Source organism: Clarias gariepinus, chromosome 21 (genome assembly GCF_024256425.1).
Source record: "Clarias gariepinus isolate MV-2021 ecotype Netherlands chromosome 21, CGAR_prim_01v2, whole genome shotgun sequence".
Lineage (NCBI taxonomy): Eukaryota > Metazoa > Chordata > Actinopteri > Siluriformes > Clariidae > Clarias > Clarias gariepinus.
The window spans coordinates 24,920,950-24,937,583 of record NC_071120.1 but is presented as its reverse complement, the minus strand read 5'-3'; the positions used below and the strand labels follow the sequence as shown (position 1 = coordinate 24,937,583).

The 16,634-nt window shown below is 38.5% G+C and overlaps 1 protein-coding gene across 1 annotated transcript in view; it reads right to left on the bottom strand.

The window, feature by feature from the left end:
- Window positions 1-15,143: 15,143 nt before the first annotated feature.
- prodhb (proline dehydrogenase (oxidase) 1b) overlaps window positions 15,144-16,634 on the bottom strand; it is a 37,702-nt gene continuing 36,211 nt past the window's right edge. The window contains exon 14 of the mRNA XM_053481623.1: window positions 15,144-15,993. Coding sequence (XP_053337598.1) covers window positions 15,803-15,993 — 191 coding nt within the window. The 3' untranslated portion in view covers window positions 15,144-15,802. The remainder of the gene's footprint in view (window positions 15,994-16,634) is intronic.

Genomic DNA, 16,634 nt, shown 5'->3' with positions numbered 1-16,634 from the left:
CCGTTAAAATTTTACTTTATTTACCAACATTTTATTAAAGCCATTCTAACTTTCAAAAAACACAAATTTCCTGACTGTGAACATCATCGTAACATCGTTGCAGCTACTGTATATTGCAAATGTTACGGCCCCTGCTGGGGTTTCTTTCAAGCTAATTATATATAAGTTATTTTAGAAAATATTAACCAATTAGTATCGTAATTCAAGATACAACTCTAACCAGGTAATTACAAAGGATTCTGTAAAAGCAGTCTATACCTCTTAATGAACATGAAATTTATCCTGCAAGCTACAGTATAAAGCATGTATATGTTAATTCCCATTGTTTATGTGATTCTTATGCACAGCTTTAATCGCACCCAGATAATATGTATTTTTTTTTCTGGCAAATTTGCAACAACAAAAAACCCTTTTGTACAATATACTGTACAGTATCTGTCTATTTAGAATATCATAGTTGCATTTTTACTTGTGTTGCTACAAGGAGTCCATCCTTGATCTCTATCATGAGATGAGACATGGGAAAAATGTCCCAGTCCAAGGTTGCATGGGACTTTAGTAGATCTATTGACATGGACTCAATATATTTGATGGCAATATCTCCCTGGTGGTGCACATCATTTTATGCTCTCTTCTATTTTGAAGCCTTGCAAAAGGTCAACAAAGCACTTTGCAGAAACGCCCACCCACCCACTCAGTCACTCACGCACTGAGACTGATCATTAGTGACCTATGAAGGAGGTATGGATTAACCACAAGCTTTAACTCAGCCACTAGGACAAAGCTTTTGAGAAGTCTAATAGTCTTGCAGAGATTGTCTATGTATTACACTTCTCAAAACTACACATTGATGATCATTTCTGCTCAGCTGGTGGACTCCATCCATCCATCCATCCATCCATCAGCTATACGGCATAACCTGTGCAGGGTTATGGGGTCCTGACGACTCTCTTTCAAAAGCAACCCAGAACACAAAGCACCCTGGATGGGGTGCCAACCAATTACAGGATAAGACCACATAGTCACACTCCCACTCATACTATACACTACAGGAAATCTGGAAATAGCAATCAGTCTGCAACTCGTATCTTTGGTCTATAGAAGGAAACATGGCGAGAACATGCAACCTCCATGCCCATAGATCAGAGGTGAGACTTGAACCCCCAACCCTGAAGGTGTGGGCCAACCTTAATTTTATTTTTATTTTAAGGGGCCTCACCAATAAATCAAATTCCTTATTAATATGTATGTTTTTCGTTTAATTACTTTGGTATCCATTCAGATTATTAATACTCACTACAACCTTATTGTTGATTGTGCTAGCATGCACAGCGGCACCGTTCATCTCCCATCTACAGTACTACTGATTATTACAAACAGCTAGCATGTATATCTTGGGCCTTATTCAACACCTCCTGCGCATGCATAATTTAGCATTTGCATTGATTAACCTACAGTATGCGTAAAACTTCATACTAAGTTTTGCTTATGCATGAGGCTACATGTATATATTTCCGCACTCACCCGATGATGCATATGCAAAAACCCTTTGGGTAAAAAGGTGTAAGAAGCAGGTAAACTGACTGCAGAACTTCTATATGACATACGGTCTATTATAGCACTATTTGAGAGACTACTGAAATTATTGATTTTGGTGCTCACAAGATGCAGAATGTAAAGTAAAAAAATAAATTGCATATAGAGAACACGAAGCAATCGAATTGAGATGATGTCATATTTTTAGAGTTGGCTCATGCCGCTTTGTGGAGGGAATGTGTTTTTTAAAGCACTCGGTGCAGTTTTATTTGCTTTCTATTCTAAGGCTTTTAGCTACAGATACATTTCAAATAGAGAACGGAGTTGTTTGTTCGAAATTTCTTTAAAAAAAAAAAAAGACATTTTTTAATGTATTGCACAAAGATTGACTTTAGGTTGGCTTTCATGCACTGGTCGGAAAAACCGAGTAAACAGCAAGTGACCTAATAAATGCATCAAAACATCTGGATCTAATTAAGTTGTAATTACTGGTTCGAATTCATCTAATTGATAATTTTACTTTTAGCACCCAAGCACTAAAGATAACAAATAAAAAGACTTACATGATTTCAAAGGTTAATAATTTTCTTATCTTTTTTTCTGTTTTTTTTTTTTCCTTTTCCTTCACATCACGCCTCACACTCAACCCCGCCTGTGCTGCATCTAATGGAGTCTCTGTTCTATCCTGATTCACCTTCTTGTGCAGTACCACCGAGCCGAGCGAAGGGAGCAGTAAGCCGAAAGAGAGTGCCGCGAACGCCCACGTCCCTGACCCGGGGTCAGGTAAAGATGAAGTACACCTGCATTTCTATTCCATTTATTTCTCAACCACCAATCGCAGTCCCAACCACAGATGACACGACTGTTCTGGCTCTTGGGCTGTTACTGCGTCTGCTTATCTAGAAGAGTTCACATGGTGCCTGCGAGCATGGGATGCAGCGATGGAGAATGCTTCCGGCTTGTGAAGCTGTTTGAGCTGCCTTTAACAGACTGAGCTCCTGAGAAAAGGATGTGTATGACTATTGAAGTGGTTTTTTTTTCTATTCTCGTCAAAGATAACAGGAAGAAAGGCTTACTCCCGTGCGTCAGATGTCTGTCCTTTTTGAATAAACCCGAACTCCATCTCCTCGGAGACGGAAAGAAAAACATGCGGACAGATAGAAAGAATTTGGATGCATTATGTTTGCCTTTGTACACGTGTATATACCATGTTTACACACCATCATTATCATGTATTAATATATTACATACATATAAAGGGGTAGCTTTATATCCTACTCCTTACTTTCTAAATACAGTAGCAGCTGCAATTTTCTTTATGGGAACATTTTGTTCGGTTCCTATTATGTTAAACCTGTCCTATATGGCTACTAACATGAGAACGTTATGCCCTCGGCCAGACATGAGGACACGTGAGGCTCTGTATCATATAAAGAGTGTAATAGCTTCATTGCCATTAGGGCACAGTGGTGTAACAATAATTTTGCTTAATAATTTTCTTGGACGCAAGCAGATCATACTTGTCCAGGTGTAATTGTTCTGATCAGAAATACACACATACTCTGCCAGCAAGTGTAACAATGGGCATGTCATTCAAAGTCACATGATCCAGTCCTAGACTGTATAGGAACTGGACAAACCCACGGGTTTCTAAAGAATGGTTTTAAGGCTCATCTCATGGAGCTCTGGGCATCACCATCTTGGTAGGAGCTGACCACGCACACCCCTGCTTAATCTATAACTGGGCAAATGGGCAGAATAAAAAGTACAGTACCTGGATGTTGGCCAGGGGTAGCTCAGTGGTTAAGGCATTGGACTACGGTCCAGAAGGTCCCAGGTTCAAACCCCACAACCACAAAGTTGCCACTGTTGGGCCCTTAAGCAAGGCCCTTAACCCTCAAATGTATAATGAGATAAAAAAAAAAATGTAAGTCGCTCTGGATAAGAGTGTCTGCCAAATGCCTAAATGTAAATGATCTCCTACACGTCATCCTGTGTCAACTCCTCCTATCTATCTATACGTCTGAAATCAGGTGTCAAACCACTAGCTGTCTGCTATGCATCACTTTATGCTAGCCAGCTACATGGAGTCAGTGTAGTTTAACTTACCAAAAACAAAAACCTATAAGGTGGCACAGTGGTGTAGTGGTTAGCACTGTTGTCTTGCACCTCCAGGGTCTGGGTTCAATTCCCAGATATCGTGCCTGGGACAGATGGGACAGAGCCTCCCAGAGTGTGTGTGCGCGTGTGTGTGTGTGTGTGTGTGTACCCTGCGATGGATTGGCACCCTGTCCAGGGTGTACCCCGCCTCGTGCCCAAAGTCTCCTGGGATAGGCTCCAGGCCCCCCACGACCCCAAATACAGAATAGAGCGTTATAGATGATGAGTGAGAGTGATGTATAGCAGCTAATCACTTACATTGGCCATGTCCCAATTATCCATAATCTTATGGCTTAATATGTTTTAACTAATGCAATCCATTGAAATTGTATGGTTGTCACGTATGAGAAATCTATGTAAATCTTGGCGGTAATCAGTTGTAAAGTTGGACATTTTAACATGGACGGCTATGGAGATTGAGTTACTTTTGGGGTCCTAGGATGGGTTCCCTGTTGAGTTTGGATCCTCTCAAGGTTTCTTCGTATTGGCATCTCAGGGAGTGTATCTCTTGCTCATCAGAGACAATCTGATCATTTTGATCCATACACATTTACAATTTATACAAACATCCATAATTTCTTTTGATTGTGTTAAGCTGCTTAGCAACAATGACGATTGTTAAATTGAATAACAATCTGGGGTACAGCTACACTATAGCTTCACGTATTCCAGCTATCATCAAGAGAGGAATGGAGCGGATGATTTCTCTTTTTATTGCTGCCCGAATGTAGCTTGTTTTGCGGAAGTTCCATAATGTTAAATGTATAGAGTACAATGTATATACCTCGTCATATGAACACTCCATCTTTAAGAATATTCGCCTCAGCATACAGGCGAAATGAACCGAGCGCTGGCTAAGTTGCGCAGACGTCTGGGAGCCATTCAGAACTTGTTTGCGTCAGTAGAAAGCCTAGCAAAGCGAGTTTCCTTTTTTTTTTTTTTTTTTGCAAGATCTAGTGAAGACATGGGACAATGGGTCCCAAAAATAATAGAACGAAGTAAAGGGAGTCACTTTCAGTTTGGTTTGTGCCAAGAGAAATCCTGAAGTAAGGTTAAATGAGGTTTAATATCTATTTATTTTATATTTTACTTAATTTACATGTATTTTCTAAATGTTTTGATTGTTTTTTATGTCCAAAAATATGATTATAATGTTGGAAATTGATGATATATAATATTTTTTGTGTGGCTGGAACGTATTATCAGCATTTACATTATTTCCTATGGAAAAACGCGTTTCACAATACGAAATTTCGCTTTTAGAACTCGTCTCCGGAGCGGATTAAATTGGTCAATTCTTTAAATGTAACTCCGCCCGCTTATGTTGCTCATTTGCTTTAATGATCATAAAAATACAATATTATTCTTGTCTTGTTGTATTTGTGTTAAAATAATAAAAAATACAACCACAGCTTGTTTGCATGAGACAAAGAATATGATGGAAGGCTGAGAAACAGAGAGACATCTGTGTTGCACGTAGCATGTGACAGATTTTTGCTCCTCTAACCATGTGACAGCCGTGTTTATTTCTGTTGCGTGTAGGATTACAGCGCTGTGACATCGACTTGCCGTGTGCTACGTCCCTTAATCCTGATCATCCCATCTAACACATGTACAGTTCTGCTGGAACTGGACTATATTATTTCGGTTAAAAACAGAAAAAGCTGGAGTGCCCTCTACTGGTGCACTGCTGCAGTGCATGCATGTTTACTTGATTTTCTAGTGGAGGGATTTACTGGATCAGAGAAGCCGGACATGTGCATGTGCAAGTGTAAGACCACACGTATATGCTAGGTGTACTGGGGATTCAGTTGTATGAGTGGCTAGAAGGGTCATGATGTGTGTGTGTGTGTGTGTGTGTGTGTGTGTGTGTGTGTGTGTGTGTGTGTGTGTTTGCAGTTGTATGTGGAGTACTCAAAAATAGAGATTACATACGATCGATGAAGATTTAGACAGCATTAGATGACCACTTTTATGATGGATTTCACTTAAGCTATAAGTCCTTAAATCCTATGAAGGAATGAACACACACACACACATGCACACACACACACACACACACACGCCATTTTAAAGCAAAAGGCAAAAGATATGGTACAGCCTAATGAAGTCCTGTTTAAGGATTAAAGAAAGACTCCTGTGGTTTTCAATCTAATCCAAATCCACTGCATCGGCTGTCTATACCGGATTACTCAGTAAAAGACATTTTTTTAAACTATGAAAAGAAAGTAAAAAAAAAAAAAAAAAGATTACTTGGAACTCGTTAAATAAAGTTTAGGGGGCATCCGTTGAATTCTGTTGACAAATGGTAAAAAAAAAAAAAAAGCAGTCCTTTTGGAACTGTAGTGTTCTGTAGGACGTTCAAACCAAACCGGGACTTTTGACCAAACCGGGACTTTTGACTGTGCAGAATAACAGAACACAATTATGAAAGGAAAACCTCCTCTTTCTCTATATAATCCCCTGCTACACTAATGCGCTTATCCCAGTGCAGAATGTTTTCTCTTCAGAGCCATGCCTCCATCTGAAACACTGAACACCTTCTAAGAACTCCTTCAATGCCCTAAACATGTGGAAATGGCTTGGCGCGAGGTCAGGACTGTACAGGGACGTGTCAATAACTCCAAGCCGAGTTCCCGTAATGTGCAAGTGGTGTTGGTGGATGATTGTGTTTACAGTTCAGTTCACACAGACAGACGAACCTTTTCCGCAAGTTTAAAACAAGTCAACTGCTGATTTTTAAGGATCAGGTGTTCTACATGCTGAATGTTCACGGGAACGACTGCAGTGGGCTCGAGCTACCTCAGCCAGGATCGTTATTCACGGACATACGCTCTTATTTAAAGCGTTTGAACTGTTCAAATGTGATACTGCGGCTAAGAGTCTCATCACAGTACAGTGCTCGAAGTCAGTCTTCTGTAAATGTCAATTAATTCATGATAAATTCCATCTTAAGTCCCGGTTTGACTTGAACACTTGAAGGATTCACAAAGGCTTTTATTTACATTTATTTTATTTATATATATATATATATATATATATATATATATATAATATATATATATATAATATATATATATATATAATATATATACTGCATAATTAGGTACAAAATTATTCAGTATTTCCGTATATAACTTAAATTAATAAATAAATAAATAACATTACAGGAGAATATATTCATGGCTATAAAGAAAAAAAAAAAAAAATATATATATATATATACAAGACAGACCAGTTTTCACGCTTCGGGATTTGCATAAACATATAAAGGAGCGAGTGTGAACTCATATTCTCCACCAAGCTCAGTAAAACCTACCAACTGTTTTACTTATAGTACTGTGCAAAAGTCTATATATACATATACATTTTATTTATTTTTTTACATAAACCTTTAACACCTGCCCCATAGACTTGGAGGTTACAGATTATCGGTTTATTTATCAGCACATAATAAATAAGATTCTCATATTGCCCTACAAATAAAAGAAAACACTGGTGTGTACACCCTTAATGACAGTTTCGCGCTCTTCTACAGATTCACTTGAGAGATTTATTTTATACCTGTTTTAAGAGCCACACACCCAGTTTGTTTCAATTTGTCAAAAAGCATACCCCCCCAACACTCCCACCCCCACCCTCACTCCCATAAGGGTCTGTTAGAGCATGTGTTCCTGCTGCGTGCTCTCTATCGACATGGCTCGCTGCGGGTGAAACAGCATTAGGTCAGTCAATAATAAAGGCTGCAGTCACACAGGCCTGACCTGTTTTAGCCAATTCACTTTTCACTGCTAAATGAGAGAAGGCTGGAGCAAAGCAGGTTAAAAAACAGCGACCATGAAGGGGAAAGAAAAAAAAAAGGAAAAAAAAAAAACTAATTTTCCACATCAAGAAGAGATTACAGCATGTTTTCTGCCCTTAGCCTCTGCTTAGCTAACAATGACTATTATTTTTGATCTAATCATGATAAGATTCTAAAGAACCATGGCAATGCACTTCTTCTTGTGAATTGAAGGTTATTATGGTGATAATGAATATAATAATAATAATAATAATAATAATAATAATAATAATAATAACAATAATAGTGAAAGGGGTGTAAAATGTCACGGATAGTCAGACAGTCCTAGACATAACAAAATTTCTCTCTTTCAGTAAACACATTACCTGTCCCGTGTTGGCGCATATCTCTCTTTGTTTAAAGTGAAAACAAAGGATACGGAAACCTCAAAAAAGCTCAGTGTTTAATAATGAATGAAAAAGAACAAGGCGTATAAAAGTGAGTTAGGGGTGAAGTCCTGATTGTTTTAGCATTCCTATCAGAAACAGTTGAGGAGTGTTGAGTGTTACCTTTTCAGCAGCAGTAGATACTGTGTTTTTTCACACTCGATCTGACAGTCATAGTTAGAGGCGTGGGTAGTTTGTTTATTTATTTCTTTATTTATACACATTTTTTTTTTTACTGTGAAGAATGATACATAGTTGAATGTGAGCCAGATCAATTTTAACTCAGAATTTTTTTTTCTTTGGTTGCTCATATTTACTGCCACACTATAGCATAATAAATCTAATACAGTGGAAACTTGGATTGCGAGTAACTTGGTTTGCAAGACGAGCAAAATTTTGAAATAAAATTTAAACTTAATAAACAAGCTAGGGCTTGATATACAAGTAGTAAATATACGCTTTAATTACTGAGCCAATAGTTCTTTTCTCTCACATGCTACGATTGTGGGTAATCGTCTCCCATACTTGGTCTCAGTGCTCATGTGCGTATAGAGCAACTTGGTAGACAATGTGGCACTATGTTGCGTACCATCATACTTTAATAAATGGCTCTACATATGGGGTACCACAGTGGCTACTAAATTTCAGGAGGTATCTAATATAGTATGTTTGTACTGTACAGACTGTACCATAGTAAATATACTAACACATACATATATACAATGGCACCATATATAAAACATCTATCTAGGAATGTAAAGATTGTGAAGGCCAATGGTGACCATTGTATACTCCAATTTTTTCGACTTTGGTGTGACCTCCGGTCAACATTCAAACAGTTATTTGCACACTACGGACAATTTGGGAATGCCAGTTAGCCTAATCTGCATGCCTTTGGACTGTGTGATAAAAAGGTGGGAATGGATCCTGGTAACCACTAAGCCACCATGCCACCATACTATAAAACATACTATGTAAATATTGTAATTTTTATGGTACATGTAGCACTCTAGTAAATGTACCACTGTACCAAAGCATGTACCATAGTGTAGCACATCTACTATATCAGCTAATAAGTAACATGGTTCTGTCAAAAAATGCATGTACAGGTACCATGGTAAAAACTTTTCTGGGTATGGACAAACTTTTTTATTTTTTGCTTTTGGACAGGTTCTAATATGTGTATAGAGAATCTAAAACAATATATATAGTTAGCGATTATCTTTTACATTATAATAAATGTGGTTGCTTACTCTACAGTACATCACTGAATACAGTATGGCTACCTATAATGCTGAAAGAAACTGGCAATACAATTAGTTTATGTTATATTAAATTAGCTTCCCCAATCTAACCATAGGTCCAAGTTATGTAAATCTAGCAAACTTGTACATGTATAGGTTAACTAACCTAGTGAACTCACAAGACTACTATAGTAACTACATCATCATTACAAAAACAGCTAAATTTATGTTCTTCTAAGATGCATATTTGCATGGTTTACAACCTAATACTATTAAAGATGTTATTATTTATGTAAAATCATACATCTTTAATTTATATGTTTTTACAGAACTTGCTAACCAGAAAATCCACAAACGTTCTGACCACTAGTTCAAACTTACCACCATTTTGCTGACCAAACACATCACAGTCCCTCCAATCTTGCTTTCTAGTGGCTCACAATACCTCAAAATAAACGTCTAATGACCTTTACCGGTTGCAGTTGCTTTGCCCATAAATATTGGCACCCCCTTGAATTTGCTAGAGTGTTAACCAAAAGTTGCTAGGTGAATACATTACCAACAAACTCATCTTGGGTTCAGTTTAAGTGCAAGAACAAGATGTTTTTCAAAAAATTTTATTTTGTTTTGTCATGAGCATAAAAGAAGGCGAATACAGACAGAATTTGTCTCACAGATTACACTGTTGGCAGTGAAATAGTGGCATGCTGAAGGTTAATACAGTAAAGTAATACATCAGGTGTGTGAGCGTGTCGTGGTGTGTGTGTGTGTGTGTGTGTGTGTGTGTAAGAGGGAGAAAGAAAGAGAGAGAGAGAGAGAGAGAGAGAGAGAGAGAGAGAGAGACGTACTTTGAACATTTTTTGCACCTGTCTTGTGTTCCTGGGGTACATGTGCTTAGTGTACTACAGGTGTGATGTCAGAAACAAGACGTTCCGGTCATGTGGACTGAAACACAATCAGTTTACACAAGACCTCCTCCTCTCTCTCTCTCTTTATATATATATATATATATATATATATATATATATATATATATATATATATATATATATATATATATATATGCGCATGGACACTGGGTTGATTAGTAGTCCAAAACATTAGGCACCAAGCAGGCAGTACTGGTCTTATACAGCCTAGGGTTTATAATCACATAATTCTATTACACATGAGAAAGAGATAACTGGTGTCTCGCTTTATTTATTCCTTCCATGTATTGCAGCCATGGGCATGATGTAAGCGAAGGTCTTCCTCATGCTGGACAGCTCACTCGTGGAGGCGGGAGACAAATTTAGGTTTTTCCGCCCACACCAAACCGAACATGTGCGCATAGTGGAAAAGAGATGACAGAATAAAATTCCTATTACAACACGGATTCTTGTTTTTCTTTTTAAAGGCTATCATATTATTTTTTATTTTAGTTTTGTATTTATAAATGACTAAGAAGCTAAATAAAAAAAAAAACATATGATGCGACAAGACTACAGATGAAAGACATCCTAGTAAACAAATACCAAGGCGCTAGGTGTGTGTGTGCACTAATCCAATCCTTTTTTTTTTTTAACCTTTAACAGACACTAGTACAGTCACCATATCAGAGGGCTGAAATTATGGGTCTGCATCAAGTAACACAAACACAATTGAGATTTTAAATTACTAGAACTGTGTTAGTTTGGCCGTGCGGTGGCATAGTGGTTAGCACTGTCACCTTGCACCCTCAGGGTCGAGGGTTTAATTCCCACCTTGGGGTCTGTGTGTATGGAGTTTGCATGTTCTCCCAGTGCTTGGTGGGTTTCCACCCACAGTCCAAAAACATGCAGAGGCTGATTGGTGTTTCCAAATGGACCGTAGTGTGTGAATTCTGAGATGGCTTGGGACCCCGGTCCAGATTGTACACCCTGTATACAGGATAAAGTGGTATAGATTTGGGTTAAGAACTGCCCAATGCACTACTGAAACCTGGAAAAATAGTTCTGAACCGTCAGCATTCTGGGAATATGGAGATCACTTAAACTCCCGATAGTGGGCCAGGGGTAGCTCAGTGGTTAAGGCATTGGACTATGGTTCGAAAGATCTCAGGTTCAAACCCCACAACCACCAAGTTGCCACTGTTGGGCCCTTGAGCAAGGCCCTTAACCCTCAACTGCTCAGATGTGTAATGAGATAAAAATGTAAGTCGCTCTGGATAAGAGCGTCTGCCAAATGCCTAAATGTAAATGTGTTGCATTGTAAAACATTGACCGTAGAATGTTTAATAGTGAAAGTAAGAGCATTTACATACACGCACAATGTAATGAAAACTCATTGGATTGGGACTAAACAGCTGCATGTCCATAAAAAAAACCACTTGTTAATGAGACTAATCAGAAAAAAAGACTTTAGTTTGCTATGGAGGATAAAGGTTAGACTTTGGAGCGATGGAAAAAAAAAAAGGTCATGTGGTCTGATGAGTGGGTCAGGGTAAGAAGAGAAGCGATGCACCCGTCATGCATAGCGTCCACTGTACAAGCTTCTGTTCTGCGACGTTACGTGGCAATAAAATGAAGTCAGCTGACGACCTGAATGTACTGAATGACCAGGGTATCACATCTAATGGAGTTTCTCTTCCTTAATGGTACGGGCATCTTCCAGGACTCGAATTGTGCAAAAGTGGCTCTAGGAGCATGAGGAATCATTTATGAATTTGTAAAGTTAATAATTTTTTGGGTTTTAACTCATAACTGAATGCTTTGCCTGTTTTATTCCTTATATAACACAATTAATAATTAAAGTGCTGTAAGGAACTACAGAAATTAATTACAGCGACAAAAGAGCCCAAAGAAGGTTAAAAAAAATAATAATAATAATAATAAAAGTTTGTCTGGTCAACATACAAATATCACATTCGCCCACTCGGACCACCGCATTTTTTACAACGGCCCAGCAATACACTGAGCTCATCTCATCTCATCCAGACACACTCGCAGTGCTGCTACACACATTCTGGCATGAGCGACATAACAGCCTGTGACAGAGATAAAAAAAAGTCCATCCATTACATAAAACAATGCTGTTTACTGCAGGCCAGAGCCTCTCATCCTGCTGCTGATAACGTACCCGGCAAACTTCTCCTTGCACTTTTTTTTTTTTTTTTTACACGGAAGTATATATCTCAAGCTCTTTATGTCTGGAATATTAATGAAATTGTGCAGTCTGAGTACAATCCACTACACATGATGATAAATGTACTGTAGGCTATAATTCTACTGTCGCACAAACCAAGGTAGAGACATTTTTAATACGTTCTTGATATTAAAAAAAAGAAGATTTTTAGAGGTTGTAAACTTGGAAAGTGAAGGTGTGGCGATGCCTCGACCATTCATTAATCAGAATAGAAGGATTTTATTAAGTTCTGCTTCACACGAGTTATAACAGCTTCAACACTTCTGTGAAGGCTTTCCACAAGGTTTAGGACAATTTTGGACAATTTCATGCTCCCAAATTTGTGGCAAAAGTTGGGGTATCACCCAATCCTGCTCCAACATGACTGTGCACAAAGCACAGGGTCACGACGGGGCCTGGAGCCTATCCCAGGAGACTCGAACCAGGTGCCATTTACACACTACAGGCAATTTGGGAATGCCCAGTCAACATGTCTTTGGACTGTGGGAGAAAACTGGATTACCCAGAGGGCACGAGGGGAACGTGCAAACTCAATGCACACAGACCCGAGGTGGGAATCGAACCCGGACCATGGAGGTGCAAGGCGACAGTGCTTACCACTAAGCCACCATGCTGCTGCGAGTTAAAATATTTGAAATTCTATTAAATTAATTTATAATTTAGGATCACAATATACGTGAATAAATATAAGATTATTAAGCCTATAACTGTAGACATATTTTATTATTTTAGCCTAAAAATAATCTAATGTTCTATTGGCAGACTTTTTTTTTTAATTCAAAGCATTTAATCATAGAAAGGAGCAAAGCTTAATACTTTTTGTAATCTTATAATCTTGTAATAAGTGAAATCTTACGATCAATTTTTTCTTTTTTGTAAATTTGACTGGGTTTAAAATACAGTAAGGTCTGCTAAAACCAGGTTTAAAATGTAGGATTTTGTTTCATTTCCCTGGTCATACCTCCAATCTTAAAAAAATAAGAATATTGTGAAAAGTTTTTTTTGTGTGTGTGATTTTAATTTAAAAATTTAAACTCTCATACATCATTTTATTCCATGTAAAATGAAATATTCCACCCTTTTTTTTAAAACCACTTAGAGATCTAAAAATATTTGAATATCCGAGAGGTGCCGTCCATGGTACCCGGTGTGGTCTTCTGCTGCTGTAGACCATCTGCTTCAAGGTTCGACATTTTGTGCGTTCAGAGATGCTCTTCAGCATACCTCGCTTGTAACAAGATGTTTTATTGATTGTGATTAATTGAGTTGCTGTTGCTTTTCTATCCGCTATGTTTCTATCAGCAGTTCCTGAAAGACCCAGACGGCTCGTCTGGCACCATCAACCATTTGAATGCCACGTTCAAAGTCACTTAAATCACCGTTCTGATGCTCGGTTTGAACCTCTGCAGATTGTCTTGACCATTTCTTCATGCATAAATGCATTGAGTGGTTGCCATGTGATTGGCTGCTTCGATATTTGTGTTAAGGTGGGGTTGAACAGGCGTGCCTAATAAAGTGGCCGGTGAGTGTATAATCAATATTACGTTAGAGAAAGCTACAGAACACCGAAGGATCGTTCTAAAACAAACTTTTAAGTTAAAATGGCTGCCGATGAACTTTTCCGTTTAGTGTTGGATGTTGACAAAGTCCCATCTTTTGTCCTGTAATTTCAATCAATACAGCACTCAACCTCAATGCTCTGTTATCCTTGAAATGAAACCACCATTAACAGCATAATATTGACAAGTTTTTTTATTGCTGTCGAGGTCATGCTTTTTTTTTGTATCACTGTTGTCGCGCTTGATGAATGATGGCAGCACATAAAAGTTAGCTGCAAAACTCGTTTGAGCGCTCTGACATTTTAGGGAGCCCTCTCAGCGTCATAAAGGTGCCGGGGAGATGGATGGGCGAGAGAGAGAGTGGAGCAGGAAAGAGTAATGAGGCGGGGATGAGGAGAGAAGAAGATAGAGGGAGGGAGGAAGGAAAGCGGGAGATAATTAGGTTGGGAAAGATGGGAAGAACAAGAACCGACTCGGGGGAAGATGGAGGATGATGAAAGGCAGAAACTGAGAAGTATACTGTACATCGTCTGGAACTGGACTCAATGGGTTTTCCCATACCGGATTATCTGCACTAAAAGCTCAAGAAAGCAACTTACAAGTATGTGTTTTGGACAAAGAGTTTCCCAGGGTGTAACATCTGGAAATTGTGTATATTGTAGATCACAACACTAAAAAAAAATCTTTGGTCAGAAGTTGTTTAATCATTTTCTGTAACAGCAGCTCATTTTAGCCATAGGACAATTCATACGTTTATTTTAACACTCAAATACAAGCACAATGCCTGGCCAAAAAAAGAAAAAAAAATAATAATCACACAGCCTAATATTTCAATTAACTTCCATTATACTGTAGCTTTAATTACAGCATGCAACCTGGTGACCAGTTCATGTGTGAAAATGATTCCTGATGCTCCCACAATGCAGCTTTTATTTTTTTTAATGATGCAACTTCAACAAGTGTTTACGAGATCTTTTATCTTTTTTGTTTTGTCATCTCATCTGCAAAGTTTCCAGGTTTTAATCATGAGCTGTACGGTTCTTTAAAAAAATCTCCTTAGTCAAGTTATGTATTTCTTTTTCTTTTTAAAGCCAGGCATGTACTTTATGTGTATATGGTAACATTTTTGCTAAAAAATGTTTGTGGAACACGTTACATGTGACCTATCGCTATGTTAGCATATTAGCAGCATTTTTGAAAATTTCCCTTCCACTTCCTTTTCATTCATTATTTTTTTTTTTAGTCTGAAAAAATGAGTCAGATAAATGGTAATTGTGTGTATGGATGTGAACCGTCATGACCCGCAAACCAGATCTGACCAAAACATCACAACTGGACAATGTGGCCAGATGTAGCCAATGCTGGTAAGGTAAGAAAGAAAGATAGGAAGTAAGATGAACCAATAACAGAGACGCTCCATAACTAACAACATAATCACTGTTGAAGAAAATGAAATTGTATAAATAACAAACTGTGAGAGGAGTAAAACACATCAGGAGACGGTGTTCCAGGAAAAGAACCGCGTCTGCGTCTGTTTTATCACAACAGTTGATGGTTGATGACAACAGCAAGAGTGATGTCATTATCAACAACATGACCAATGATTCAATTTAAATGAAATGCAGAACAAGAACGAAACCAGCAAGTGAATTCATGTATGTCTGAAATGCTGCTTTGGACTGAAAATGTCTGATGCATTATTTTGGTTTGTGATCCTTTTCTCTATCAAATGAGGAAAATAAGGCAGGATAGAGAGGAGGTGGAGGGAGGGGGGGGGGGGAACAACCTAAAAACCTGAGGTGTCTAAACCCCCTGAGATGCTGCAGTTTATTCGGGAGCTGTGTAGGTGTCTAACTTTAAAAAAGGCACGACACAGGAAGTCTCCTGCGTGAAAGCACAGCGTGAGTATGTCTTTTACATAGACGGTCTGTGGAACAGTTCTCCACTGGTGAGTCTGCGTACAAGCTCTTTCCACAGTAGAGTTCGCTCCATCTGCGCTCCCTTCATCATGCCCCGGTTCTCCTGAGCACGCCGCGACAGGTACGGGATCACCTCGTTCACGGGGCCGTACGGGACATACTTGTACACCGGGAAACCTGCCTGACCTAAACACACACACACACACATCAAGAAAAACAAGCCTGTAGAACCGACCCAGATATTCTTACAAGCTAAGAATAAGCATTTCTAAAAAAAATTGTCCAAAACCTTGAGTCAAGAGCATGTTTAAGTCAGAAGTTAGACTTGAATTAAACTTCTGGCTGGAAACATTAAATATGGTCACCCACCATAGTGACCTCACATAGGAAGATCCCCTCCCTCGGCTTGTTGCTCAGCCCTGCTGTTCAGTAGTAGGTGTTGCTCAGCACTAGCTCATTTACATAAACACTAAAATGGCATGTTTAGAGGAGGAGTGAGACAAAGGCAGACACTTTGGGGGAGTTCTAAGATCTGCGCTAACTTATAAAAAAAAAAAAGGAAAATATGAGACCTTTAAGGCCTCCAAAAAAAACAAAAACAGTATATTAGATGAAATACCTAATCCAAATAATATGGACATTGTATCTATGGTATATTCAGTTTGGTATTTAACTTTAAAGGCGTAACGCATTCGATTTGCATTTGTACCGCAAACTGATCTTCCAAAAGCACTTAGACAACGGTTGTACATCTAACATGTCTCGGCTGATCGATTGCACATGATTAGATTAATTTTAAATGGATAGTTCAGCAAAAAAATCTAATG